Source organism: Mytilus californianus, unplaced genomic scaffold, assembly GCF_021869535.1.
Source record: "Mytilus californianus isolate M0D057914Y unplaced genomic scaffold, xbMytCali1.0.p SCAF_1, whole genome shotgun sequence".
NCBI lineage: Eukaryota > Metazoa > Mollusca > Bivalvia > Mytilida > Mytilidae > Mytilus > Mytilus californianus.
Genome location: NW_026262581.1, coordinates 78,681,090 through 78,707,595, shown reverse-complemented (window position 1 = coordinate 78,707,595; position 26,506 = coordinate 78,681,090). Strand labels below are relative to the sequence as shown.

The 26,506-nt window shown below is 31.2% G+C and overlaps 1 protein-coding gene across 1 annotated transcript; it reads right to left on the bottom strand.

The window, feature by feature from the left end:
- Window positions 1-750: 750 nt before the first annotated feature.
- Window positions 751-13,915, bottom strand: LOC127707991 (transcription factor E4F1-like). Its single transcript, XM_052212776.1, has 4 exons — window positions 13,869-13,915; window positions 4,908-6,959; window positions 3,946-4,113; window positions 751-2,948 (listed from the first exon to the last, which is right to left on the bottom strand). The coding sequence occupies exons 2-4, from the start codon at window positions 6,925-6,927 to the stop codon at window positions 2,155-2,157; spliced, it is 2,982 nt and encodes a 993-aa protein (XP_052068736.1). The 5' UTR covers window positions 6,928-6,959; window positions 13,869-13,915; the 3' UTR covers window positions 751-2,154.
- Between the last annotated feature and the right edge of the window lie 12,591 nt (window positions 13,916-26,506).

Sequence of the window (26,506 nt, the reverse complement as noted above, 5' to 3'; positions counted from 1 at the left end):
GTTGAAGGCCATATGGTGATCTATAGTTGTTAACTTCTATGTCATTTGGTGTCTGGGGGCGAGTTGTCTCATTGGCAATAGTACCACATCTTCTTATTTTTATATGGAAGAATGTTGTCCAGATTTATCACTCAATTTGACCTTGCTGCAATTACTATACTTTTAAAAATGCTGAACAGTTCAATTTCAAATATTTGAAATACTATGAATAACTTTGAATGCTGTGCTTTAAGAACCGTATTCGGTTAACAGGAAGTTGATGAGGGATGGATGTGAAAAGGCATCACATCTCACATGAAGCTTGATTCAAAATTTCTGAAAGCTCAGATATGAAGTGTGAACAAAATTTCATGGGACAGATGGACAGAAACACAAATGACCAGATGGAGGGACAGATTGATGGAAGGATGGACAAAAACATAAAACAGTATATATAATATAAATATAGATTCTACCACTCCATCCCATTGATTATGATGTTTAAATCCAATTGAAATATTTAAATTTATTAAAGATAAAATACAAGATTTACTCAGCATTTTAAAATTAAATTATTGAGAGTGGATAAATATCATTGTCAATAGGGTTAAGTGGTAGAATTAATTTCTACTATTATTTAATGGAAAAGGCTATAAAGTCCAATACTCTGAATATATATGGCAGGAAATTACAGGAGACAAATGTATTCATTAAAATTGCTGACACTAGTCAGAACTGGTTTTAATGCATGTAGTTTAAGAGCAATTGAACTATGATATTATAAAATTTTAATTGTCATAAGCGAATACGTGAACAAGTATCATATCACATTATAAAGAAACCTGTTCTAAATAACTTAAAAATATGAAACTTTCTGTGCTTTTATTGATTCTGTATGAGTATACATGTACATGCCAACAACAAATAATAACTCTTCAACTCATTTAAAGATATTTCTTACTGAACATTAAATCCTGTTATATGTGAATAAATTTACATACATGTTGAGAGAAGATTAAATCAACTAATAGATTATCTATTTTTGCAATACCAGGGGCCAAATAATGACTCTTAAACCTCTTCCTGAAAAATTAAATAGATGAGAAATTCAAAAGTATTCTAACTACATTCTAAATACTTCCAACAGATTCTACAAATATTATTTGTCTGGCAGAAAATTTATTTTTGTTAAAATTATGGAAATTTATCAGACTTTTCAACAACTATTCATAATCAATTAAAAAATATTGTATCTTTCATTATTATATTATGAGCCTCAAAATTTCTCTTTAAACAAGTATAAATGTGAAATTCTTCTGATATATATACTTTTCAATAAAGAATTTTACAAACACAGTTTATAATAATTCATTTTCAACATTGTTCATTCTATTCATATTAAATAATAATAATAATAATAATAATTTAAAACAAAACCAAACAAATAAATACATACATGTATAGATTCAGATAACATGAGTTATAACAAAGTTTAGTTCATTTATATTTTATGTCTTCAAAATCCAAAACAAAACAAACATGGTTGCATATATGGTAAAACAAAGTTGCCTTCTTGTACTTAAAGTGGTCGAAGACCATATAGGGTCATAGCTGTTACCCTATACAAACTAGTACCCTACCTGGAACAATAAATCATAACCTATATGACCTAAGATCCCTGAAGTAGAAGAATGTTGAGAAATCTGAGTCTTATATACTCTTACCTTTCCATAAATAATGCAGTCTACACAATGACTATGGGGACATAGAGTAAAAAAAACAATTCTTGAACACAGAAAACATATATTATAATCATTTAAAAATATCTTTTAAAAATGCACCAATGAACCACAGAACAAAATAATATACGATAACAAAGATTGCAACTTCCCAAAATATTCTTGATAAACCCTAAAGATAAAATCCAAAGTGCAATAGCAGTGGAATTTAATTTCTGTGTTAATCTAATGGCAAAAATCTCAATCTGAAGTATTTTTTCCTTCCCCCTGATCCAAATGTTTTTTAATATTAATTATCAAACCAAATGTTGTAATTTTTTAAGAAATGGCTTAAGACACAAAGGACCTCACAGAGGTGGACACTGGGTCTACTCAAATAGTAAAATCCCAAAACTTTCAGAACAAACTCAAATTTACAAAAAAATTATTTATACATTCAAAATAAAGCCTGAATGAATGGACCAAGCTGGCTATAATCTTGACTCTGGGTAGTATTCTGTTGTCCAGCAGATGTCATAGGAACCTGAGTCATAACATTCTGTATGTATGTCTGATGATCTTCTGGAATCAATGTCACAGGGGTTACTGGACTAGTAGTTGGTAAAGGGCGCGATGTAGAAGTTTTATTGACCTCATCACTAGCCATGACCAGATGTTCCATAGTGATTGGCACTTGAATTGTCACACCTTCTAAACTACCATGACCAAACTGAGCCCGTCTTATTTCTTCTAATGTGAGAGCATGTGCTCCTGTGTCAGGAGTAATACCCTGAATGGTATAACCAGAATGATCAAAGTTTTTGACATACACTGCTTGATCCATGTCTAATTTTGATTGAGTCATTATTACATTGGTTGGCGGTAATTGAATTTTTCCTCCTTGAGTCAGTATAATCGGTGGTGGTACTTGTTGAAGAGGTTTCCTTATCCTTGGTTTTGATGGACGACCTTTGGTCTTTTTCTCTCCATTTGGTTCGTGACTTTTATTAAGATGATACTTTAATTTGTCTTTTCTATTAGTACTATAATCACATAGAACACATTTAAAAGGTTTATCACTTAGGTGTATTTTTTCGTGTCTCTTAAGGTGACTTTTCTCTATGAAGCTTTTACCACATTCTACACAAACATAGCTACGTATACCAAGGTGTGTCCGCATGTGACATTTTAACTGACTTCTCTTTGGTGTTGTGTAATTACATTTTGGATGCTCACATTTGAAAACTTCACCTGCAATTAATAAAACTCTTCATCAATACATTTACATACAACAGGGTGTGGTTAGGACTTTATTTGACCTAATTTTTGAAATTTGTATTGAAAACTAACATTTATGTCCCATTCTATAAGTTGAGGTATTACAAAACTAGAGATACTGCGAGCACGAGATTAAAATAAAATAGATGATACGACATTGTTTGTTGAAGATTCTCAGAAAATTTCATCAAATTCAAATAAGGGATTTAGGAGGAGAACAGGGTATAAACATATATATACTGAAGAGTGTACATGATTTGCTGAAGGAAACTGTGAAAATGATTCTGATAAGAGTTACACAACAGTAACAAAATAGGAAGTGCATATGGGCATTACATGATTAAGATTGTAAGAAAGTTTATATAAATTGTAAGGTTTAGGAGGATTTATGGATACAAAATGAGTACCTCCAAATAAAGCAATGGCAAAGTGTTTATGAGCACTGAAGGGTTAATTAAGATTGATTTCATTTTGCAAAATGAACTTACAAGTAAACATTGAAATGTCTATAATTGTACAAATGTATATAAAGATTTGTTTTTTACTTTCAAAATGTTCAATGTACAGGATACATGAATCTAGTACATGCACCAATAAATCAATGTTCATGTCTGTCATAATTGTCTTTCGTAAATTGTTTTGTTATAAATCAGGCCATTAGTCTTTTTTGAATTGTTTCAGAGTTTTCATGTCAGGGCCTTATATAGACGACTAGGTGAAGAAGCCTTGTGGGTTTTTCTCATTGTTGAAGGCCATACAGTGACCTTTAATTGCTTAATCATACCACACTATATTTATATCAGTGCAGACTTCCCTTTCATTGTTTTTTTTTTACTGCAAAACATTGTATCACCATGCAGCCACATTCCATATTTTACCTTTTTTTTTTCTTCACACTTACTGCTAAATAATATTTTTGAATACCAAAAGACACAAATTAAAATCTGATCTAACATAGAAATAAATATACCTGTGTGTGTTCTTTTGTGAGCTGTTAAATGTGATTGATATTTAGTTGCAAATCCACAAAAGTCACATAAATATGGCCTGAGGTCATCATGGATTACCAAATGCTGATCAAGTGTGTTCTTCACAGCAAATGACTTTGGACAGTGTGGACATTGAAATGGTCTTTTCCCTGAAAAATAATTCAAAACTTTCAAATTTAAATAATAATACTAAAGGGCCAAAATATTTGCATTGTTTAGGTTGCAGTTTGAATTTCTTTTTTTTTTCAACCTGATCAACAGTGTAAAATGTCAGCCAATTGCTCATGTTCCTTGATAAAGGTATTTTCTATATATATTCAGTCTGTGAGTTCTAATAAAAGCAGGAACTGTGCAAAGAAAAATAATAAACTCAACAGAAGCTTCTTGTTTTAGATTTAACATAAACTCTAAGGTAATGAAAAGCTACTTTGCCCATGAGTGCACCTTGTGGAATTTTATTTAATATTTCATAAGCTCAACTAGTACTGTAAACATTAAAATCTGCTTAAAGCTATGTATGGTCAAGTGAGTAAAAACAAGTATTCTAATATAACATGTATGACAAAATTAATTAAATATGTCAACGTTATCATGAAGTTTATCTTTACAGCCAAATTAATCAATGAATGATTGGTTTTTCAAGGAGAATTTAAATGTCACATTGAATGAACTCCATCATTGTCCATTACTCAATGGGACAGTACATTTTGCTAAAATTTATATGGACAGGTAAACTCCAACTGATTCAAGAAAAAGGTATCAACAAGGAAAAGTATCTTTAGTTTTCTCAATTAGATGGATTTTAGATGGATCTTTAGTGAGTTTGGCCATAAACTGTTATATATTTTTAAAACCAACACTGCTGATTTCTTTTGAGCAAACCTCACATTTATCTGTGTATTTTTTTACAACAGTATTTTTATCCTTGTACTATAACATTCACCTGTATGAGTCTTCTTATGAGCGTACAAATTATTCCTCGTTCTAAATCTGGCATTACAAATCTCACAAGCATATGGACGTTCTTCGAAATGTTTCATTCTGTGAATTAATAATGTTTGGAACTTTTCTGTAGAATAATCACATCCAAAAACCTCACAATTAAATGGAGGGCCTTCAAAGTGTTTTTTCATATGATCACTGTATACCCTATTCGATTTTGTTTCAAATGCATTGCACACAGTGCATCGCAATAGAATATCGTTTTCATGATTCCATTTCAAATGTTTTCTTAACCTGCCTTCTATCTTTGTACTATAAGTGCAATGAGGACATTCTAATTTGACCATATTGTATACAGGAGTCATTTTTTTCTTCTTGGAACTTTTTTTGCCATCATTTTTCTCAGTATCAGTGCCCTCCTCATCCTCCTCCATATCATGTATGTAATCTTCATCTTCCTCTGCATTTTCATCTTCTTCGTATTCATTAAATTCTTCATCTTTCTCTTCTTCTACATTATTTTGTGTAGAATCTTCTGTATTATTTTCTGAATGACCTTGGCTTTCTCCTGAAGGTTGTGGTGATGACCTCAGCTGATATTCAGGTTGAGTATAACTTCTGCTGACCACTAAAGTATCTTTTGACATTATTTTTATTTTCTTTTTAACTTTCCCTCTAATACTTTTGTTTGGAGTTTTCTCAGTCCCTGGTGTCACTATCTTGCTACTTGCTTCTAGTTCAACAGGTTCCCCTGACTGGGAACCAGTTACTTCATTTTCATTGGTTGCTGATTCATTGTAATTTTCTTCATTCTCTCCTGGTTGAAAGCTATTATCTGATTCACTAATAGGCTTTGCTGTATGAGATTGTATGAACATGTAAGGCATGTTGTCTGTGTTTGTCCCTGTATTAAGCTTTATATGTCTTGTTGTTGTACCAACTGCAGTAACTGCTATAAAATCATCAACCTCTGGTAATATCAATCCTGAGGTGACCACTTCAGTAAGCAAATGAGAATAGGTGTGTCTCAATGATGAGAAAGTTTCAGTATACGGCCCCAAAGAAATCCCAGAACTGAATAATGTCTGTAACAGAAGGTATAAGCTTGATTCATGAGTTGTGAAGAAATTTTCAGTACGACTGATCTCTAGTAAAAAGTCTGATGCAACTGATGACCAATCAATGTGTTTTAATAATAATACCAGGAACTTTTCTCTTGGTTGAACTTCAAAACCTACCCAACTTATCACCAAAAATAGTTTCATTTCTGGTTTTAATTTTAACATGCATCCTTTGGATAGTAAAGCATGAATTTTTCCAGCTTTCATTTGTAAGAATTCACTCTGCTTTACTGCATCTGATAAATTTGATTGTAAAAATCCAACTAGAAATTCTTCCAGTTCATCTAAACTGTATTTCCTCGACAAGAAGTAGGTACTGACAAAGTTCCCCAGATGTAAGTTGCATCGTAAGAATTCTTCGCAATAACTTTTCAGTAAGTCAATTTTGAAGCTAACAGCCAAATGTAACAGCTGTAGAAAATTTGTTTCTCTTGGAGCAATTGTACCTGTGTACAAAAATTCTAAAAAATCAGCAAATACTTCATAGCTATCATAGTGAACAATCAGCAAGTCTTTTTCAACGTAGTCTGTACTAGTCAAAGCTTCATCAAAATATGGACTCCAAGCAGCAACCAATGACTTGTGAGCAATAAACCGCATGCCTTTAACATCAATAAACAAATCACAATATCTTCCTACGTCTCTTAATTGCTTTAATTTTTCAAGTATCATTATCTGTGGTTTTGGTCGTTCCTGGTTGGCACTAGTGGGACTGTTACTAGAAAGATTAAAGCTTGTTGAACTAGGAGGAAATCCACTTGGTGGAATAACTTCCACACTGTGTGTCAGTGGTACAGGAATAAAACTGATGTGCTGTTGAGTCGTCATTACTGAAGCATTCATCCCAGAACTGGTATAAACCTGCTGGCTAAGGGACTGGTTAGAGGTGCTGAACGACATCTTGGATAACAAGAGAACTGTTAGGGTATCACCTATCAAGTATAAAAAAGGTATTTAATTTTAATATGCAATGTACATTTTGTACATGTGTATGTCACAAAAGAATAATTATTTTAGCATATGCATTGTAATAAATATGTACACTTTTGTTATGTGAATATTCCCAAAAGCCTGATGCAAAACTATTATCTGCAATGATGAGCATGATGTTCATATATACATGATGTACATGTATCTAAGGAGGTTTGAATCTGGAGTTTAAAGATAGTTCACATAGCCATGATAACCAATTATTTCAATTCATTGTTCATCATGTTCATAAACTTTTGAACACAGGCCTGACTCCGACAATAATTCCAATGTTAGCCACTTGTCACATGTACATCACATGCATATGTAACTTCATGTACATGTATATCAGAGTTTGCGTGCAGATTTCTCTGGATTGTGTACATGTGAGGCTGAGCTTCAAGCTGTAATGAAAACAAGATTGTTTCATCAAAGAAAAATGTCCCTCACCACTGTATACATGTAAATGAGGAATTAAATTGTGTGTCAGAATGTGTCATTACTTCCATAAAAATAGTCAAATCAAAATAACAGTATATGATCAACAACCCATGAAGGCAAATAAACCAAACTGTCAAATGATGTCATAGGAGTTGCATTCACCAAACAAGTGAGAGAGCTTTCTGTCAAATGGTGTCATAGGAGTTGCATTCACCAAACAAGTGAGAGAGCTTTCTGTCAAATGGTGTCATAGGAGTTGCATTCACAAAGTATCAATTGTGGTACAAAAGTAAGAAAAAAAGTCAAAAGTCCAATTACTCCTGTAATACATGTAGTACTAGCTACAGGTATAGTGATCAAATTTAAATGATGGTATAATATGATCAACGCTACATGGCAAAGCCAAACAATTCTGCAAAGTACATTTTTTGAAGTATGATAGCTTTCTGTCCAACAGCCTCAGAAGATTTGCGTTCACAATGTATCATTGTGGTACAATACTAAAAAAAAAGCAAAAGTCCCAAGACTCCTGTAATCAGCACTGAATTATTTTTTTTACATGAGTGTGATGAGTTATGTCCCTTAGAAATGAATATCTATGGAGTATTGCATTGTTTAGAATTCTCAAGTCTACATTTCTATAAAATGTATTTATACCATACATGTGTAACAAAGGTTAATTTTAATTTGGTCTTGGAAAATTCAATAATCAGTGCCAATCAATTGTTTTTAAAGGAGTTATGCTCCATACATGTATATATAAATTAATAGAAATATGGAAATGTGTATACATATGTCATGTATGTAGGAAGGGAATTCCCGACTACATTTTTTGGCGTTATTGCCTTTGGAAATTTAAAAAAATATGTGCATTGGCAGGTGACATTGAAAAGCTGTTCTTTTCTTCTTTTTTTTAAGGATTCAATCATTTGATATTCAGTGGGATGGGTCATATACCTGCCAACTTTTCATAATCTCCATGGGGGATTTTAAGCGCAAGAGGACAAATGCTCTTGTTATATTGTCATAACTGTTTTTAATCTTCTACTATATTGTTTGAATGAGTATGTACATAGTATATGTGCTTAAATACCCCTCCTACTCATTTGAATGCCTGTTTTGAGGTGTTCAGTTTTATATAATAAAGAATTTCACACCTATCATGTAGGATATCCCCCATAAATTGGGATAGTTGACAGGTCTAGTGGGTTAGGGTGGGGGATGGGGGTGGTCTACTTAAAATAATCTGGCCTGTTAAGAACTAAAATTAAATAACTGCCCAAGACAGAATGAAAAATGATATGTTTACTAAACAAAATGCAGGATACAAATGAGCACAAAAGCAAATTCAATTTTCACATGAAAAAGCAACTCAAAACAAATAAGCCAGAAGTCTGCTCTATGGTCGGGTTGTTATCTCTTTGACACATTCCCCATTTCCATTCTCAATTTTATCACAAAACTACCTCAAAGGAAATGATATTAAAAAAAGAGATCATTTAAAATGACTAATATGGACCAGATAGGAAGCGATTTTTATAGTAATGTCCACTCAAAATTTCAATCAACCAGTATTTTACTACATTTACTGTTGACATGGTCAATTCTTGTTTATACATGTACATGTAGGTTTTCCCTTGGCTTTCATAATGGAGGGATGAACGGTGGATTTCCTCATTTAACTAACCAAATTGAAACATGCAATACACACAAGTCTGATAAAAGATTCCTCCTCATTGTTGAGGGCTGTATGGTTGCCTATAATTGCTTACATCCACTTCATTTGAACTTGGGTGGATAATTGTCTCATTGGTAATCATACCACATCTCCTTATTTTCATAAGGCTAAAAGAAATAAAAATTGTTCACAAAAACCTCTCTTCTAACATCTAGTGGTCAGTGTAACAAGTTGAATTTGGCTGATTTATAAAGGAATTTGCAGACTTTGCCCTCCAACATGGTGATAAAAGTCAAGTAATTCTTGCTAGTGTCAATCAACCCTTTCTTTTTTTTTTGTCAATCTTGGAAAATTCATCAGTCTGACGAAAAACTTCTGTTGGAAATTTATATCGGTAAAATCCAGAAAAAAAAAATGTTTTTCCAATCACTTGTTCTTATATCATTGTATATTTACACTCTGTTACCAGTCATACCAGTAGAAATGAATACACAAAGGGGTAATGTTTTCACACTGAGACTACTATAACACAGAGATTGGTCACTATAGATTTATCGGATTATCTGAGTCTCCGGTAGTTAGCTACGTTATTTTAACGTAGTTTCGTATTCGACCGTAGCAGACGACATATATCACCTATCACTGAGAATACTATAACAGTATCGGATATTATTATTTTTCTTTTAAAAATAATTTAAAAACAAAATTGAATTAATCAAAAAAAAAAAAGAATATAGTTTTTATCTTTCAAATGCAGTTATCTCTATTCATATTTAAATTTTTGTTTTTAATCATTAATAATTTGTTAATAGTTTGTTATTATGCGGCCACTCTTGAAAATGTGAATGTGATTAATCTTATCAATCTTACAGTTACATTGTTTTGCTACACATCCGTTAATTGTATCTAATATACAAATATTTTACCTGTAAAGACAGGTAGTCTCAAAAGCATGGGAGATGAATTTTGTTTCACAGCTGGGTGCCCAAGGTACACGAGGCTCCGTTTATTGCAGTAAACTTTTATTCTATACTTGTAAGGTATTTCACTGCTGAGTGCCCAATATACATGTTTATTGTAGTAAACCTTGTCAAATATCGTCGGTGCACTTGTGGTAGGATTCAGGAGGGTGTGGATGGGGTTTTATAGAATGGAGAAATAGGGGCAAAAAAGGTATAGAATGGAGAAAAATGGACTGACAAATAAAGAATAGAGAAGAGAAAATAATAAGTTATTAAGATTTAAAGAATAGAGAAAAATGGCATAGAAATTATAGGAAATAAAGAACCCCCATCCAGACCCTCATTCAAATTATCCAACGTAAATTTTTTTTTTCAAACAAGTTTCAACCCCCACCCACTTTTTTTAAAATGTTAATGATTTCTGATAATTAGGTCAAGTTTTTGCAAACAATGTAATAAGCGGCGATCACAGAAGAGAGAAAAAATTTCATTAAAGGTAAATGAGTAATTTCCTTACGTAACAGATCAGCAAAGAGGTTATAACTGCAATGGATACATAAAGCAAACATAAGCCCTACAAATTATATATATGTTCCCAAAATATCGCTGGCATTTTCATTTTTCAATTCACAATGTCCAGTAACATTGATTTTTTATCTTGGGATGATAGTGATCTCAATCTTGATCTTTTACGTGGTGAATATACTGCATCAGATTTTGAATCTGAGGATGACTATACGTCCCTGCTGCAAAGACTGCAAAAACTACAAAAACTCCAAAAGAAGCATCAACCGCAAGAACATGTAAACCAGAACGAAGAAGCTTCAAAATTATGTGACTGAATAATCAAATTATCTCTATGTTAACATAAATAGAACCACATTAGGGTAATTTACGATGACATTTTTTCAACACCAGAAATATGTGCCCTCTTTCAAAATCCCAGACAAGAAATTTTGTGCTTCAATACAGAGCCGTAAAGTTTTTGAAAATTTGAATATTGTCTATTGTTAAAGTGTCGTATGTTTTAGTTATATCGCTATGCTTTTTGTAACCCTAATAATTGAGCAACTCAGATGAAAAGAGTTGTGATTTGCTTTAGTTTTTTTAGCCACAGCAAATATAAATGTGCTTGTTCAATGTTTGGTGACATACCATGTTAATTGTTGTCTGCATGATGCTTTGTAAAAAGGTTTCCTATAACATTTTTTTGTTGGGTAACTGCTGACAGTTTACCATGTGAAAATTCTGAGAAGCCAAAAATAATGCAGAATGTATAAATAAGTAGCAATGTCAGATCTAAACAAGAATGTTAAATATGATAGCATATATTGATATCACCTTTCTGTAAATTCAACTTCGATTCACAACTGCTTGTCAGTGGCAAATATTTCATGTACAGTCAGCCTGATTAAACCGAAATGAACTATTTTCAAATTGTGTTTAAAGTTTGTTTTTATGTTATGTCGTTACACCAAAGTCCCATGCTAGTGATGGTGATGAGCGCCTAAAAAATTTAACATTGTCATTCTTTATGTGCCCGTCTCAAGTCAGGAGCCTGTAATTCAGTGGTTGCTGTTGGTACATGTCCGTCATATTTGAATTTTCGTAAATTGCTTTGTTATTGTAGACACTTCGTTTTCTCTAGTGAATTGTTATATATTTTCCATGTCGGGGACTTTTGAAGCTGACTGCACGTTATAGGTTTTCTCATTGTTGAAGGTAATTACGGTGCATTCCAATAACTTACATCCACTTCATTGAACTTCATTTGGACTAAAGGAGTTGTCTGATGATCATTAGCAAAAATATATAAAAATCTCCTTAAAGTTTGCTTCAAGTGGCTATTCCTTTAATATATAAAGATGTGTGGTTACTTGTTTTTTTTCTTTCATTGAACTGTTATCCAAACTGAGCGTGTTACACAATGTAGTGAATTTCTGCATTCCTGTCTTAGTTTTAATGTATATAATAATAAAAATGTATATTCAAAGACTTAAATATTTATTTCTCCATGTAAGACAAGCATGACAAATTCAATGAAATTAAAAAAAATACTGAAAAAAGTCATTTTCTCCTGTAGTACTTCTCCCTTCTTCTAATGCGTGATATCTTTCTGGGGGTATTCCTACAATAAAGAATATATTATAAATAAAAAGAAATAATGTTTGTCAAGTTTATAGCATAGGCAATTCGTTAATTTTTAAGACAGTAATCTGAGACTTGAGACTCAGCAGTAATTGACCAATCATGTCAATATGGATCAAAATAGTTAAACTGATAAAGGATGCAGACCAAAGGTGCATGTACTTTTTACATCATGTTTGGGTCAATTATTTAAAAAAAATACGTCTATTTAGGAACTCATGATGTACTGGTATTTCACATGGTGACACATTTTCATTGCATAATATTATTATACTAGCATGTATAGACTGCATATATATTATCAAGGGAACCAAATATAAATCTAAATTTCTTTCACTAACAATACAAATTCACCTATCAGACCTCATGTTGTGTGTGTGCAACTTGTCTCGTGTGTTTCTCAGTTCTGCAGCGGGAACTTACTGATACAGAAAAATTGGAATTTCATATAATTACAAATTTTACATCATTACATCGGTTAATTACTAAGGCTTGCACATACATTATCCGGAAAACAGATTGTTCATCTGAATGTAAGTTATGGGTGAGTTGCTCATTGACCCTGTCCCACGGACTGGTAATAACTCGAGGTTACTTTCCGGTTTGGTCGGTAAATTCAAGTCTATAACTGCACTTATTTTATTTAAAGTGCTTATAAACCAACATTTATGAACATGTCAAATCTTATATTCACACTTACCGGAACATAACACTCTTTAGAAATCCACATTTGTTAATTATTATTTTCTCTTTCGCTGTCAAAAATGGCGGTCGAATCCTTCTTGTCAATCATTGCGAGTCACGTGCCGAGTCACGTGATCGAAGACTTACAATTAATTACTATTTGACTGGTCAGTACGGGAAGTGACCAATCTCTGTGTTATAGTAGTCTCAGTTTCACATAAGAAATCATGAATTTTACAAGAACACATTACTGTTTTCAATATTCCAATAGGTTCAATAAAATTTAAGATACATCATGTACATGAAGTCAAAAGAAAAACAATATTTACACATGTTTTCATTTGATTTTGGCTGCAAGATATGGGATCATTTTGGTTCACTGGACAATTGGACTTATATACACCTTATCGCTATTTGTCCACCATTACTGGACATCACAAAATTTCTGTAAAATTTTGACATCACAAGAGAAAATGTCTGACACCACAAAGGAAAAGAGATAGTTCTATGAGGTCAATACTGGCAATAGTTCAAGTGTTGCAAATTCTGGGGTCAAGTGGTGCAGATCCCCAAATAGCTATAAGGTCTTTTAAAAATTAGCTCAGTATAAAATAATGCAGATAAATAACACACCAACAATAACCTTCAGGGTCTGAGATCAGGTAACACCTGCCTCTATTGTAAATCTTGGCAATCTAACAGGAAGTAGAATCATCTTCAATCTAATTTTAGCATAATTATGTAATTTGCATATTTTGTCATTTTCTTGTTATCTTCCTTTCAGCTCGTTATTTTTATTTATTTCCTTATCAAGTATAATTTTACAAAGAAGATATGCGACAATGGCACACACATGTATGCAATGTGCCATATAATTCCTTTTCAGTTTGGGAATTTTCTATTGTTATAGTTAGTGTTTTTCAAGTGGACATTCTCCCTGTATTTTGATCGAAACTTACATTTAAAACTGTTGAAATGATCCCCAGCTTTATCAAAGCTGCAGGATATGACGTCATTCATTTATAATCTCGTACGTATGGATAACATATAAATGTGTAAATAAATAAATTTTTATATTTTTCTGATGTTACTTTCAAATATCAAGTATAAAATACTATTTGTTGTGGTAGATAATTTCTTTGTATTTCAAAGGATATTTTTATTAAAACGGAACCGGATATTGTTGCTCATGGTAACTATGACTCGGTAATGAACCGGGATTTTGACGATGTTTTCTAGATTTTATGACATTTAAACACACAATCGTTTATTTTAAATGATTTCAACAAGAGTAAGTTTACTAAAATAGTTGTTAATTTGACCCACATAGTTGTCATTAATTAGATTAAGAACAAAAACTCAAAACACCGTAATATATTTCTATTTGACTCGAGCACTTGTCAAAAATTATGCTTGTTCCTGTTTAAAAAATACCTTTGTTAAAGTATATTGATATTTTCTAAACAGATACAAGTGCCTACATGCTTTTTGACCTGAGACTCTTATCACAAACAAATGTTAGCTGCCCACCTCCTCTCGCAATCAATTTTCGATTTGGCCCAAGGCGATCCCTCAAAAGTATAAGGCCCCTTCACGGTTAGTACGGCCATACTGGATAGGGGGCAGATTTTAATAATGGAGGTAAAAATAGTATGAAAAAAACTGGAAAACATCTTTAAAACAGAGCAGTTGCTTGGAAACATGCATAGGACTTCCCGTACTATCATACTATTTCCACCTCTTTCAAAAAAATATGCCCCCTATTCAATATGGCCGAACTAACCGTGAAGTGGCCTATTCTGACCCTAGTCGTTTCGGCTTGACATTTAGATTTGATCCGGCCCCAATTTGAAAAAAAAAAAGATCCAACTATTGTTTTTAATATTCATATTTAATATATAATTTTTTAAAGTAAAATATTTATATACACCTTATCGCTATATCCGGCTGACCCGAGAATCCGTCCCGCTTGAACTATTGACGTCATACAACAATCACTTTTCCATTGTGGCTTCAGATATCTTGTATTATGACGTCAAAATTTTACGGGAACCTGTGTGATGTCCAGTAATGGCGGACAAATAGCGATAAGGTGTATTAAATCATCTTATCACCTTTACTGAGTAGAGATGATGATGCAGTACATAGCATTCAAGCTGATTATGATTTTATTAGAATTTATAAAAAAAGAATATTTGAAATGCATAGTTATAATACAAACATATATTACAGAAGTAAATGCTATAATTAGTCAACATCAATTAGCAATTTTTTATATGACTTTAATCTTAATGATCTTTTCAACTGGTGTAATAACAATTGGTTAATACACACAAGCTGATCCCCAAACAAACCTTTTTTTAAAGTTATAAAAACTACTCAAATTGAGATATATTTTTTAATGAATCCCTTCCAGAATAATTTAAAGTTGTCATTGATCATCAATATTGTTTCCTTGTTAATAAGAATTCCTCTGAACAGCGAAATTTTAATAACTTGTTCATGTGCAAATTGCCTCTTGCCCTGATTAAAATACTGTAAAATCAGAAATTATTACGTGCATTTATTATTGGGATTTAATATTGAAGAATAAACAAGAATGTGAGATTAATTATTGTTATTTTGAAGAAAATCTGCATACACATATATGTATCAGATATCAGAATGTGAGTTCTTATTATTGCAATACCTACCAGTCACATTATTCGCAATAATAAAAACCATGCAGTAATTTCTGAATTTACAGTACTTCAGAAAACTCTCTTGACTTTTATAGTAATTATTCATCATTTTATTAAGTGGCCAGATCGACTTTGTCTGGGGACGGAACGACCTGATACCATTTTTTTACAGTTCCATAAATATGATTATTTCTGGATAGCTTCATGTACAGTAACAATGATGCAGTCAAGTAAGCCATGTGTCTGAAGTATTTTCAGTAGTTTTTGTAATAATAAGAATCAGTTTTTCTAGTATTTTTCATAAAACATTGTGTAACAAAGGTTGAAAAGTAAGTACTTTAATATATATATATATATAAACAAGTCTAAATTGAAAACAACGTTCAAACCTATGATTGTGTTGGATAAAAAAAAACGCAATTTTTATACGTGTGCATGCAAAACAAATTTCTTGGTAGAGGGGTCTAAATACAGCACAAACAACATTTTCCAAAAGACCAAAAAAGTGAAAAAGTATATTTTAACAAAAACGCATTTGACTAACAGGTCGAACAACTGATGTTCTTAAACCCTGCTGGCTGGCATTGACGATTGCCAAATAAACGTATTACCAGATGTAAAAAATGGATCTTAATTATTAATTTAATACCAAACAGAAAACAATAAACTTGCGGAAAAGATGGTATACCGCAAACATGAGGTGCATAAATTTGTACACCATATCCGGATTTCGACAATTAATGTCTCTTCAGTGATGTTAGGAATCGAAACGGTATATATAATATATTTCTAGTATTTTTCATAAAACATTGTGTAACAAAGGTTGAAAAAGTAAGTAATAATATAGTATATATATATATATACTATGTTAATTACTTACTTTTTCAATATATATACATAGTTTATTAATTACTTACTTTTTCAACCTTTGTAACACAAAGTTTTATGAAAAATACTAGAAAAATAAAAGAAAACCGAAAACATGGAAAAGGATAGCTCACATTTGCCAACTTGCATTGAAAGATTTGCTACAGTCTACATGCATTACCCATTGATTCAATAAGTTTTATAATAAGAATAGTATATTCATTGTATCAAGAAACATTTTATAATTTTTGAAATAGGGTAAAGATAATTTCAGATACCCTTATCAAGTTTAAATTTAGTGTTAAAAAGTCAAATGAAAAGTTTTTTTAGATGTGATACATGTACATGTAGATTCACTAAATCTGAATAAATGTTTCTTTCTTCTGATGGTCTGACGATTTTAAATACATACTGGCCTGTCAAAAATACTGCCAATTTCAATTCAGTTTTATAATGAGACCTCATGAAAATAATTGGTATGTTGTTTCTCAATTTTTTCATTTTCTTGTGCAGCAGTATTCAACCAACAGCTGTAACTGCTTTGGCTAGCTTCTTGTTGAAGGTTTCACATTTTTATCCAGCTTTTCTAAATTATGTGCTGTTTTTTTATTTCCTTGTTCAAAGAAGTAGTTGGTACATTTGTAGCTGCACTGTCCAATTTTTTTTTTATTGTGTATTTACTTTTATGACATATGGTCTAATAAGGTTTAACTTTTGCTGTTATTGTCCATGATTGATTGGAAAATATCACATATTGTGGTTTCTGTGCAATAACTTAGACTTTTTCAGCTAATGCTTTTCAACTTATGTTGTTCAATATTGATGATTTTTAGCTGTTCAGGAGCAATGGTCCTTTATTGAATGAAAAATGGCACTTTATTTCCTTTCTTTAACCATTCTACATATTATTTTCAAATTCTAATAGTTTGTTACTGTTGACCAAATTGATCTCAAGACCAATATTGACCATTTTTGTTTTCACTGTTCAGGAGTAATGCTCCCGATGTATTTTAAATGGTCTTCTCAGTCGTTTTTGTGCAATAAGTTAAGAACTTTGCATTAATATTGAACCAATGCTTTTCGATTTAAATATGTTATTTGTTACTGATGACAAAATTGGTCAAGTGTGATATTGACTGTTTTCACTCTTCAGCAGTTATGGCCCTTCATTGCTTTAAATGTAATAAAAACCTGGTATGCTGTCATTTTTACAGCCTCTTGTTCTACATATAATATTATGCTATATTTACATAGTTCTGTAATTTAAATGCGTAAATTTTACGGACGCCATCACGAGTTGGTTGACTGTTATGGAATAACCGTTTCACAGATGATATCGGATATGTTCCTTATGTCGTAACTACAATACCCTTCCCTTTTCACGAATGTGACCTACCGAATAAGACTATTTACCGGATTTGTAATAACATAAGCAACACAACGGGTGCCACATGTGGAGCAGGATCTGCTTACTCTTCCGGAGCACCCCCAGTTTTTGGTGGGGTTCGTGTTGCTTAGTCTTTAGTTTTCTATGTTGTGTCATCTGTACTATTATTTGTCTGTTTGTCTTTTTATTTTTGGCCATGGCGTTGTCAGTTTGTTTTCGATCAATGAGTTTGACTGTCCCTCTGGTATCTTTCGTCCCTCTTTTAAGAGTTTAATAATTATATATTTTGTTTCTCTCATGTATAATAGATCTGTACTATTAGTGAATGTACAAAAATGTATTATAGTCATAATGATCAAATTGGAGTTATCTCTCTTTATACAGCCAACTGGATCCCCACTAGCTAGCTGACACCAATCCATTTGTTAATTATGTTGAATAATTGTCTCATTAATTCATTAAAGTCACACTCAGTTTGAGAATTTTCTATGTAAAGATGTGCTAATATGTAACTCAGTTTTATTTCTCTTTTTTATTGATTATACATGTAGGCTGGTAATTAGCTTTGTGATGAGGTTAATAACAGTTTATATCAGTGTGTCAGAACTGACATGATTTAGAACATACATTTCTAAAAGTACTCATTCATAGATTTAGAAACTAAGGTTCCAACTCCCTTAGGCAAATTTGACTTTAAAAGAACTTGGCTATTCTCTTTAGGTCCCTTTTGGTAATAAAGCTGTTAATGTTTTTACATACATGTATTTTTACATCTCTGGCTTTCAGATGTTTTGGTTTGAGCATTCCTGGTGAAGGTTAGCCAGAAAAGAGCTTTGGAAACACAAAATTCTTAAAAATAATATTTTCCTTTGTAGATTATAGCTATATATATTATATGTGAATCATTAGTACATTCATGCATATATTTTTTGCATTAATATTCTCTAATTTATCACATGAATTGTTACCCTCAAAACTGACCTAAAATATTCATTGATAATGTCCATTTTAAGCATAAATCTAAATTTTACTTATCATGGAGGTAATTTCTAACCCAAAATCTAGCTGCCTTAAAATAAACAAAACTATTGGAGTCCTTGAATTTATAGGTGGAGATATTACTCTTTCATAACACTTAAGTATTCTTTGATAGTTTAAAGCCAATGAGATAACAGAATTTTTGTAGTCATATATATAAAAAAAATAATGATGTTACTTTAGATATTAAGATTTTACATAAATGAATAAATGGATGAATCATCATTGGAATTTTATTGATATCACAAGAATTAACAAAACTTAAGTCACTCATGCTTGGAAATTCTATCAAAGAAAATACTTTAAATATGCTTGCCTTGTATATACATGTATATGATTCTTACAGTCCAGTCAGTGCATTGATATTTAATTTTCATAAAGCCATAAACTGTTTTTGTGACAAACATGCATATCAAAGAATCAAGATAATACTATGTATTATATCAGACATTTAAAAGCAAGATTAAGTTGTCAAATGGGATTTTTAAAATCTATACAAAAAATATATATTAGACACACATTGATCTGACAAAAGAAATATTGAAACATGTTTTATGTAGTTTCTTTATTTTCTATCAGGAACTTGTTATATTTTAATCCAAATTTTTTATCCGAAGGGAACCTTCATTCTTCGAAAGATACTTATATTCTTTTCAGTTAAAATCTGTCCAGAAACCATAAAACTAAGTAATGTATATTACTTTTTCAGTTCAAATATTTAGATTTTTTTTTTAAATTTCATAATGACACGTTCCCCTATCAAGATCTTTTGTCTGTTTGTTACAGTCCATTACTTAGCATTTAAAGCAAATTAAAAACAACGTATGTGCTAACCCACCACAGATCAAAATATTGACTGGTGTCTTTTGTATAAAACTGAGCCCTTTAACATTGTCACATATTGTTGATAAGGTGTTAGCATTGTAACAGGTATGTGGTCATGAAAAATCATTTACATACTTCTTGAGGTTATTTTTTGTGGTATAATTAGATGTTGATAATGTCATCCATGTAATTTTTATTTAATTGATCTTTAGAAATTAATTTAAATTTCTAGGATTTTTAATTGGTATAGATTATCGATCAAATTTGAAAGTTTACATGTTCGTACTAAAGGCTGTGATTTTAATGTATATTTAATATCTCTGTACATAGCCAAGTTATTATACGATAGTATAATATTGTTAGGGTTGGTTGTTAAAAGGTATTTACGATATCAGTAGCATGTTTATCTCCGTTATTGAAATTTTTATTGATGTTGAAAATTGATTGTTAAATGTTGAACCTCTTATGATTGATAAAAATATGACTTTACAAATTTTAATGGAAAATTTAACAGAAAGGGTGACTTCTTTCATTTCCAAACAAAAAAAAAAGATGTATAATAGTCAGAATAGATGTGTACATTAGTATTGCCAAGATATTCTATAGTTCGGTTGGTAACCAGCGGATGCTAATTTATGGTTATAAAAGCTTCATATTATGCTGATTTTCTAGGTGTAAGTTCATGGCTGATGTAAATTTATGTTCTTAAATCAATTTTCAATACATTTACAAGTACAATTGTATATATAATGCAATAAAAGGGACAAGACCCTCTGTGTAATAAGAAGTGAAGTCAGGTTAAAAAATTGAAGAATCACTGAGGATTGTTTCATGTTATCAAAACACCGTTAATATTACTACCAGATTGATCAAAACAATTGTTCTAATCTTTTTGCAACTGGAATATATTGACATTTGGTGGAACATAATATCTCACTTTTGGTAATGAATTCTGTAATTAATTTCTATTGAATGATTGAGTTGTCATTTGCTGTTCTCAACGTTATATCAATAGGAATAAATATGCATTGTCAGGATTAAGCAAACTTGTAGTCAAAACAAATCTAATTTCAATTGCATGATGGTGAACGCATTGTCTTATCCATCTATGGTAAACATATTTTATTTGATTCCAAATTAGAGGTTAATTTCAAAACAGTTCTTTTGTGAATTGGTTAGATTAGTTTTGAAGGCAAATATTATGTTGTGTAAACTTCCATTTGGGATAATAGATTTTATTGTATGTTCAAGTTTTGATTCATCATTCAACAATATGTTTAGCATAACTAGTAATTTATTTTCCATTTCAGCATATATGACGGTAGCCATACTGGCTTTTGACATTTAACTTTGTGTATACGGAAAGGGAAAATTGATGGTCTTGACAACAGACCAAGTGTTCAATGCATATCCCGTCTGACTCAGCAGTCACAGGAACAATGGTAAGAATCAGTTTCTTTATGTACTTGCCAATCTTTAAAAGAAAAATTAAATATAAAAAATAAGACGATGTTGTAATATTGCAAATGAGACACTGTCTGACAACTTTCCACCAGAGACCAAATGATGTACCGGTAGATGATGGCTGCTCAATGATCATTGCATCTTTAATGTTATATTAGTCCATTATTATATGCAAATAGAATTTTACAAATCTGTTTTGTCTGATCTTTTACATGACAATGATGTATATAAATGTGTAACAAATAGTTACAGATCATATGTGATTTTGATTGTGTTTGACCTGTCTATGATCTTAGGAGTTTAGGACTCAGAAAAATTTATGCCAGGGATAGTTTTTTTAGATTTATTTGAAGCCATTCTGGTAGATGGTGTGCTGATACTTGTATATATATTATCAAGTATTTGAAAATTATAATTCATGTTAATTAGTTTTGTTGATGTACATTTGGCAATGATTTTATATATTCTTGCAAAAATTGACCTGGTTTTTACCTGGGTCGCAATGTCGAAAGCAGGTCTTTTAATTGCTTGACTCCATATGTGATTCTGTCCAAAACACCTTTAGGAGAAAACTTCAGACCAAATCTTCTTGGCTTTTATAGAAAGGAATGATTTTATATGTCTGGTGTGTAGCCGCTTCCTGTTTGTCAATTATTAAAAATTTTACAACACTCAATGTACAAGGAAATTTTCATCAAACTTTTCCTGGCTTCTATGGAAGGGAATGATTGTATTTTTGGTCTGCTGCTTGATAATATTGAGTTGTAGCTAGATGAAATTGAAATGGTCAATACAATTTTTTCCTGTTTGACACATTTCATCAGTGAGATCTCTAGTCATTAATAGTAAACATTGTAACAACAGCTTATTCTATCTGCTAAGAGACTCTTGTTTTAATTTTTTTTAAATTGTAAATGCAGCTCAATTTGTTAAGCAACCAACAATCACTTAATTTGCGAAAAACTGGACAACTTTGTTAATGAAATGAAATACTTTTTTTATTGTTTCAGCCAGGGAAGAAAAAGGGTGGTGGAAAAAAATCGGGTAAAAAATCAGGTAAAAAGTCTGGAAAGAAAAGTGGCAAAAAATCAGCACGAGCCTCAGCCAAATCAGCAAAGAGTGAAAAAGAAGGACCTCCAGATATAATGAGTGGACCTGCTATGGAGAATTTATATTTTATTGCCCATGATGCACCTGATGCTTTAGAAAAACGTGGCTTTGGTTGGCCTGAGGCACCAAAGGGTAAAAAAGGAAAAAAAGGAAAAAAGAAAAAGAAGTGAAGAATTGGAATTCAGGTCCACTGACCATCAGTCGATAAAAAGTGCCACATTTTTTTTTTAAAGAAATGCTACATAATGTTATTAGAGCTTTAACTGACTGTTTAATGAATATATATGTGATTGAACATGTTGAATGTCTGTACCATTTTTGTCATGGATGTATACCACGGCTGAATAGGTAATGGGTACTATAACTACACAATGTCATCTATAATGCCAAATTCAGTCATAGCATTTTGCCTGCCATTATTGTTATAGGTTTTTGTAGACGTTCATATTTATTTACAAAATTTGTTATGTTTCAATGGATGTGTGGTATGTTTTATAATAGATTGTGCGTGTAAATGTTCTCATTCAGAATATGGTTGTTGACTGATTTATATTTGTGAATCTCATGCTAAATCTCAAAATTAGACGACAACAAATATTAGAATCTAGTCATAGGAGAATTTCTAACATGAATTTATCATTGCTGTTTATACTAATATCAAAGTTTGAAAATATATGACTGTCTATATGCCAAAACATTTTATGCGAGATAAAAGATAGTATGCATTAGTATGAAAAGGGAGTAAAATGTAGATTCTACATGTTCTCTCAAAATAAGGACATGAATGTCCAAAGTTACCGTAACGAGAAATGTTCCTTAAGTTTAACTTAAGAAGTTAGTTACAAAAAGATTCTTTGCATGTATTTAATAGATGTTGACATGAATTTAACATTGCTAATACACTAAAATGTCAAATCCATCATTAATGAAAACTATGTACCTTTTTATGAAGCAAGAAAAAGTTATATTTGATCAAAAGTAATAATATTGTGCCTACAAAGTTGAATACAACGAAACAATTTACTTTAATGACCTTTTGTTATGTGAATTCTTCTTTTCTACCCTTTAGATTTTGTTTTACACTGTCTTAAGTCTTAAAAAGGTATTGTTTTGTTAATTATTAATTTAATACAGTAGTATTATATAGCTCAAATATTATCTTGCCTTTTGTTCTAGTTGATTTGTTATATGATTGGTTTTTAATAAGTTAAGATTTGAAATGAAATTGAACTCCATTTGAAATTATTAGGGGTGTCTCTTTAGTCATGTCTGACTTGTGTTTCCTTTGAAGATTTTTCATTTATATCTTTCCAAATGTCTTAGATATTTAGTAATTGATTAATTTCGATTTTATTTAACGAATGTTTGACGAATGTTAGAGTATTGATACAACAAAGCTAAAACTGTGATGTTAGAATTGTCTCCCTTTTTATGATATTTTATTCAATAGGCATGTAAAAAGATTTCCCCATAATCTTTTGAAGTAAAAATCATATGATAATAGTACATTTTGACTTCTTTTGTGGTTAAATTAAGGTTATTTGCAATGAAAATATTTCAACACTTTGTGAATTGGTTTATACTATACAATCCTTGAAGTTTTGACTATTAAGAAACCTTTAGCCAAAAAATATCATTTAAAAGCCTTTGATATTGATGAATTATTAATTTACACTGCATTTTACATATGCCAAATTAAAATCAATAATATTTTTTACAGAAGTGTCCTTTAAATGTGATCTCTAGTTGTTGATTTTAGGTTTTACACAGTAACACTTAGTTATTTTAAAATGCTACATAGTTTATTAGGAACCACATGTAAACTTTCAAACCATTTATATTACATATTATATACATTTGCTTTCTTTTGATTAATATAAGACATGGTGTGAATAGAAAAAGATATAAACTTCTGTAACATTTTATTTTCGTTACATTTAGCTGTTACATTAAAAAAGTTCCATTTTGGAGTTTAATTCTTTGTCATATTTCAACCCATTTGTTTTGTGATTACTAGTTCTCTGTGTGCCAATTCATGGACAGGAAAGACAGTTATATATATTTATTTGAAATTTTGGAAAGAAAACTACAGTTTTTAAGAAAACATGAAATCATATTATTTCTGCTTTTGTCAAAGGCAGTATCAAATTCAATCATAGAAATACTTGTTTTTCAAGCAGTATTTTGTGAAGGTGTAAGGATGGTGAAGAAAACTGATGGATGGAAGTCCAAATAGTGCTTGATTGAAAAGAAAACAAGATTGTTTTTCCTGCCCATGATTGTTTATTTGTTAATTAATTATTTTTGGAGCAGGGAAATATTATAAGTGTTCTTTACTAGATATTTATATGATGTAAAAGAAAATATTTTTATACATCTTATTGTTACATCTCATGTGATATCCGTAAATAACAAAAATAGTAGAAACTATTTATTGCCAAATAAAAATATAAAAAATGTGTCTTTCAATTACATGTCAAAGTGTTCATCTGGTGGATAGTTGTCTCATTGGCAATCATACCACATCTCCTTATTTTTATACGCCCGTTTACGGGACGTATTATGGTATACCTCTGTCCGTCCGTCTGTCCGTCCGTTGTCAACATGTCGGACATTAACTCAAAAACGCTTTAACCAATTTGCATAAAACTTTGGTGAATTGTTTATATCTATTGACGTGAGCTCCCTTTCATTTTTTATAAATTTTAGATTTTACGTTTCCGAGTTGTGGAGTTTAATTCATTAAAAAAAGGGGGATTTTTCAGTTTTCGGACAATAACTCAAGAATGCTTTCACCAACTTGCAAGAAATTTTAGTTAATTGTTTATATCTATTGACATGAGCTTCCTTTTGATTTTTATAAATTTTAGATTTTACGTTTTCAAGTTACTGGGTTTTATTCATAAAAAAAAGGGGGATTTTCCAGTTTTCGGACAATAACTCAAAAATGCTTTCAGCAGTTCTCATAAAACTTTGATGAATTGTTGATATCTATTGATGTAAGCTCCCTTTAGAATTTTATAAATTTTAGATTTTACATTTCCAAGTTATGGGGTCTTATTCATTAAAAAAGGGGGGACTTTCCAGTTTTCAGACAATAACTCAAAAATGCTTTCAGTAATTCTTATGAATTTTTATCTTGAAGCAGGTACCTTCTCAGTTAGTAGCCATATCAGCAAAATAGTAGAAAACTCTAAATCCTAATAGGGATTACACTTCCCCGTTTTAATTGAATCAACAAAGTAATAAATTATAGAGTTACAAAGCTGAGGGGAAAATCCAGTATTCCTGGTAGCCACATGAAAGGAAGTGCTGTTTGATGCCATTGCTTCAAATATATGTACACATGTATATAAAAATAAGGAGATGTGGTATGATTGCAAATGAAACAATTACATGTAACCACAAGAGTTCAAATGAAATGAATATAAGCAATTATAGGTCATGTGCATATATTTCCCCTTTTCCTTAGTTCCCTTTAGCTAGTCTCCAACCAAAAATCAAATTGCTTGTTAAGATCTTATTAATAAATCAGCAGTATGGCTATTAGAAATGTCACATGTGAAAGTATGCAAAAATTGTCAGAAAAAAACCATTTCATCCACTGACCCACCATCATATCTTCTCAAAACTACTAGTGCAGGATTTCAGATAGAAAAGTAAAGAATATTCCAGATCTGTTAATTTAATATCATTTTGTTTTAAAAATTAACCTTTTGCTCTATGATATCAAGTCGGCATCTATTTTTGATTCTTTGTAACTTACTTTACCCTTTCACTTGTAAGATGAGATTGATTAACTAAACTGCTCATCATACACCACTTTGCTTGATTAGAAGATTTGCTCACTATACACTCTCCATAGTCAAACAAGGTTTTATGACTTGCCAAACAGCTGGCCTTGCACTGGCTGACAGAAGAGGTTTTAAACAGTTCACAATCAGCATACACTGTCCTCATATAGTAAGAATAGGACTCTGCATTCATTGCTTACTATACACTAGACGGAGATTGAGGATAAATTGCTCTTTACACTCTGTCTTGAAAGGTTATTTGCTCACCATCCATTTTAAGATGAGAATTTATTGATTGCCTATCAAACAATTTACAATCAGCACATACTGTTTTTTTTTTATACGTTGGTGTACAATGAGGTTAATTGCTTACTTACCAAACAATTCACCTTTAGAAATATAATGGCTAATTGCTCACTTAACAATTAATC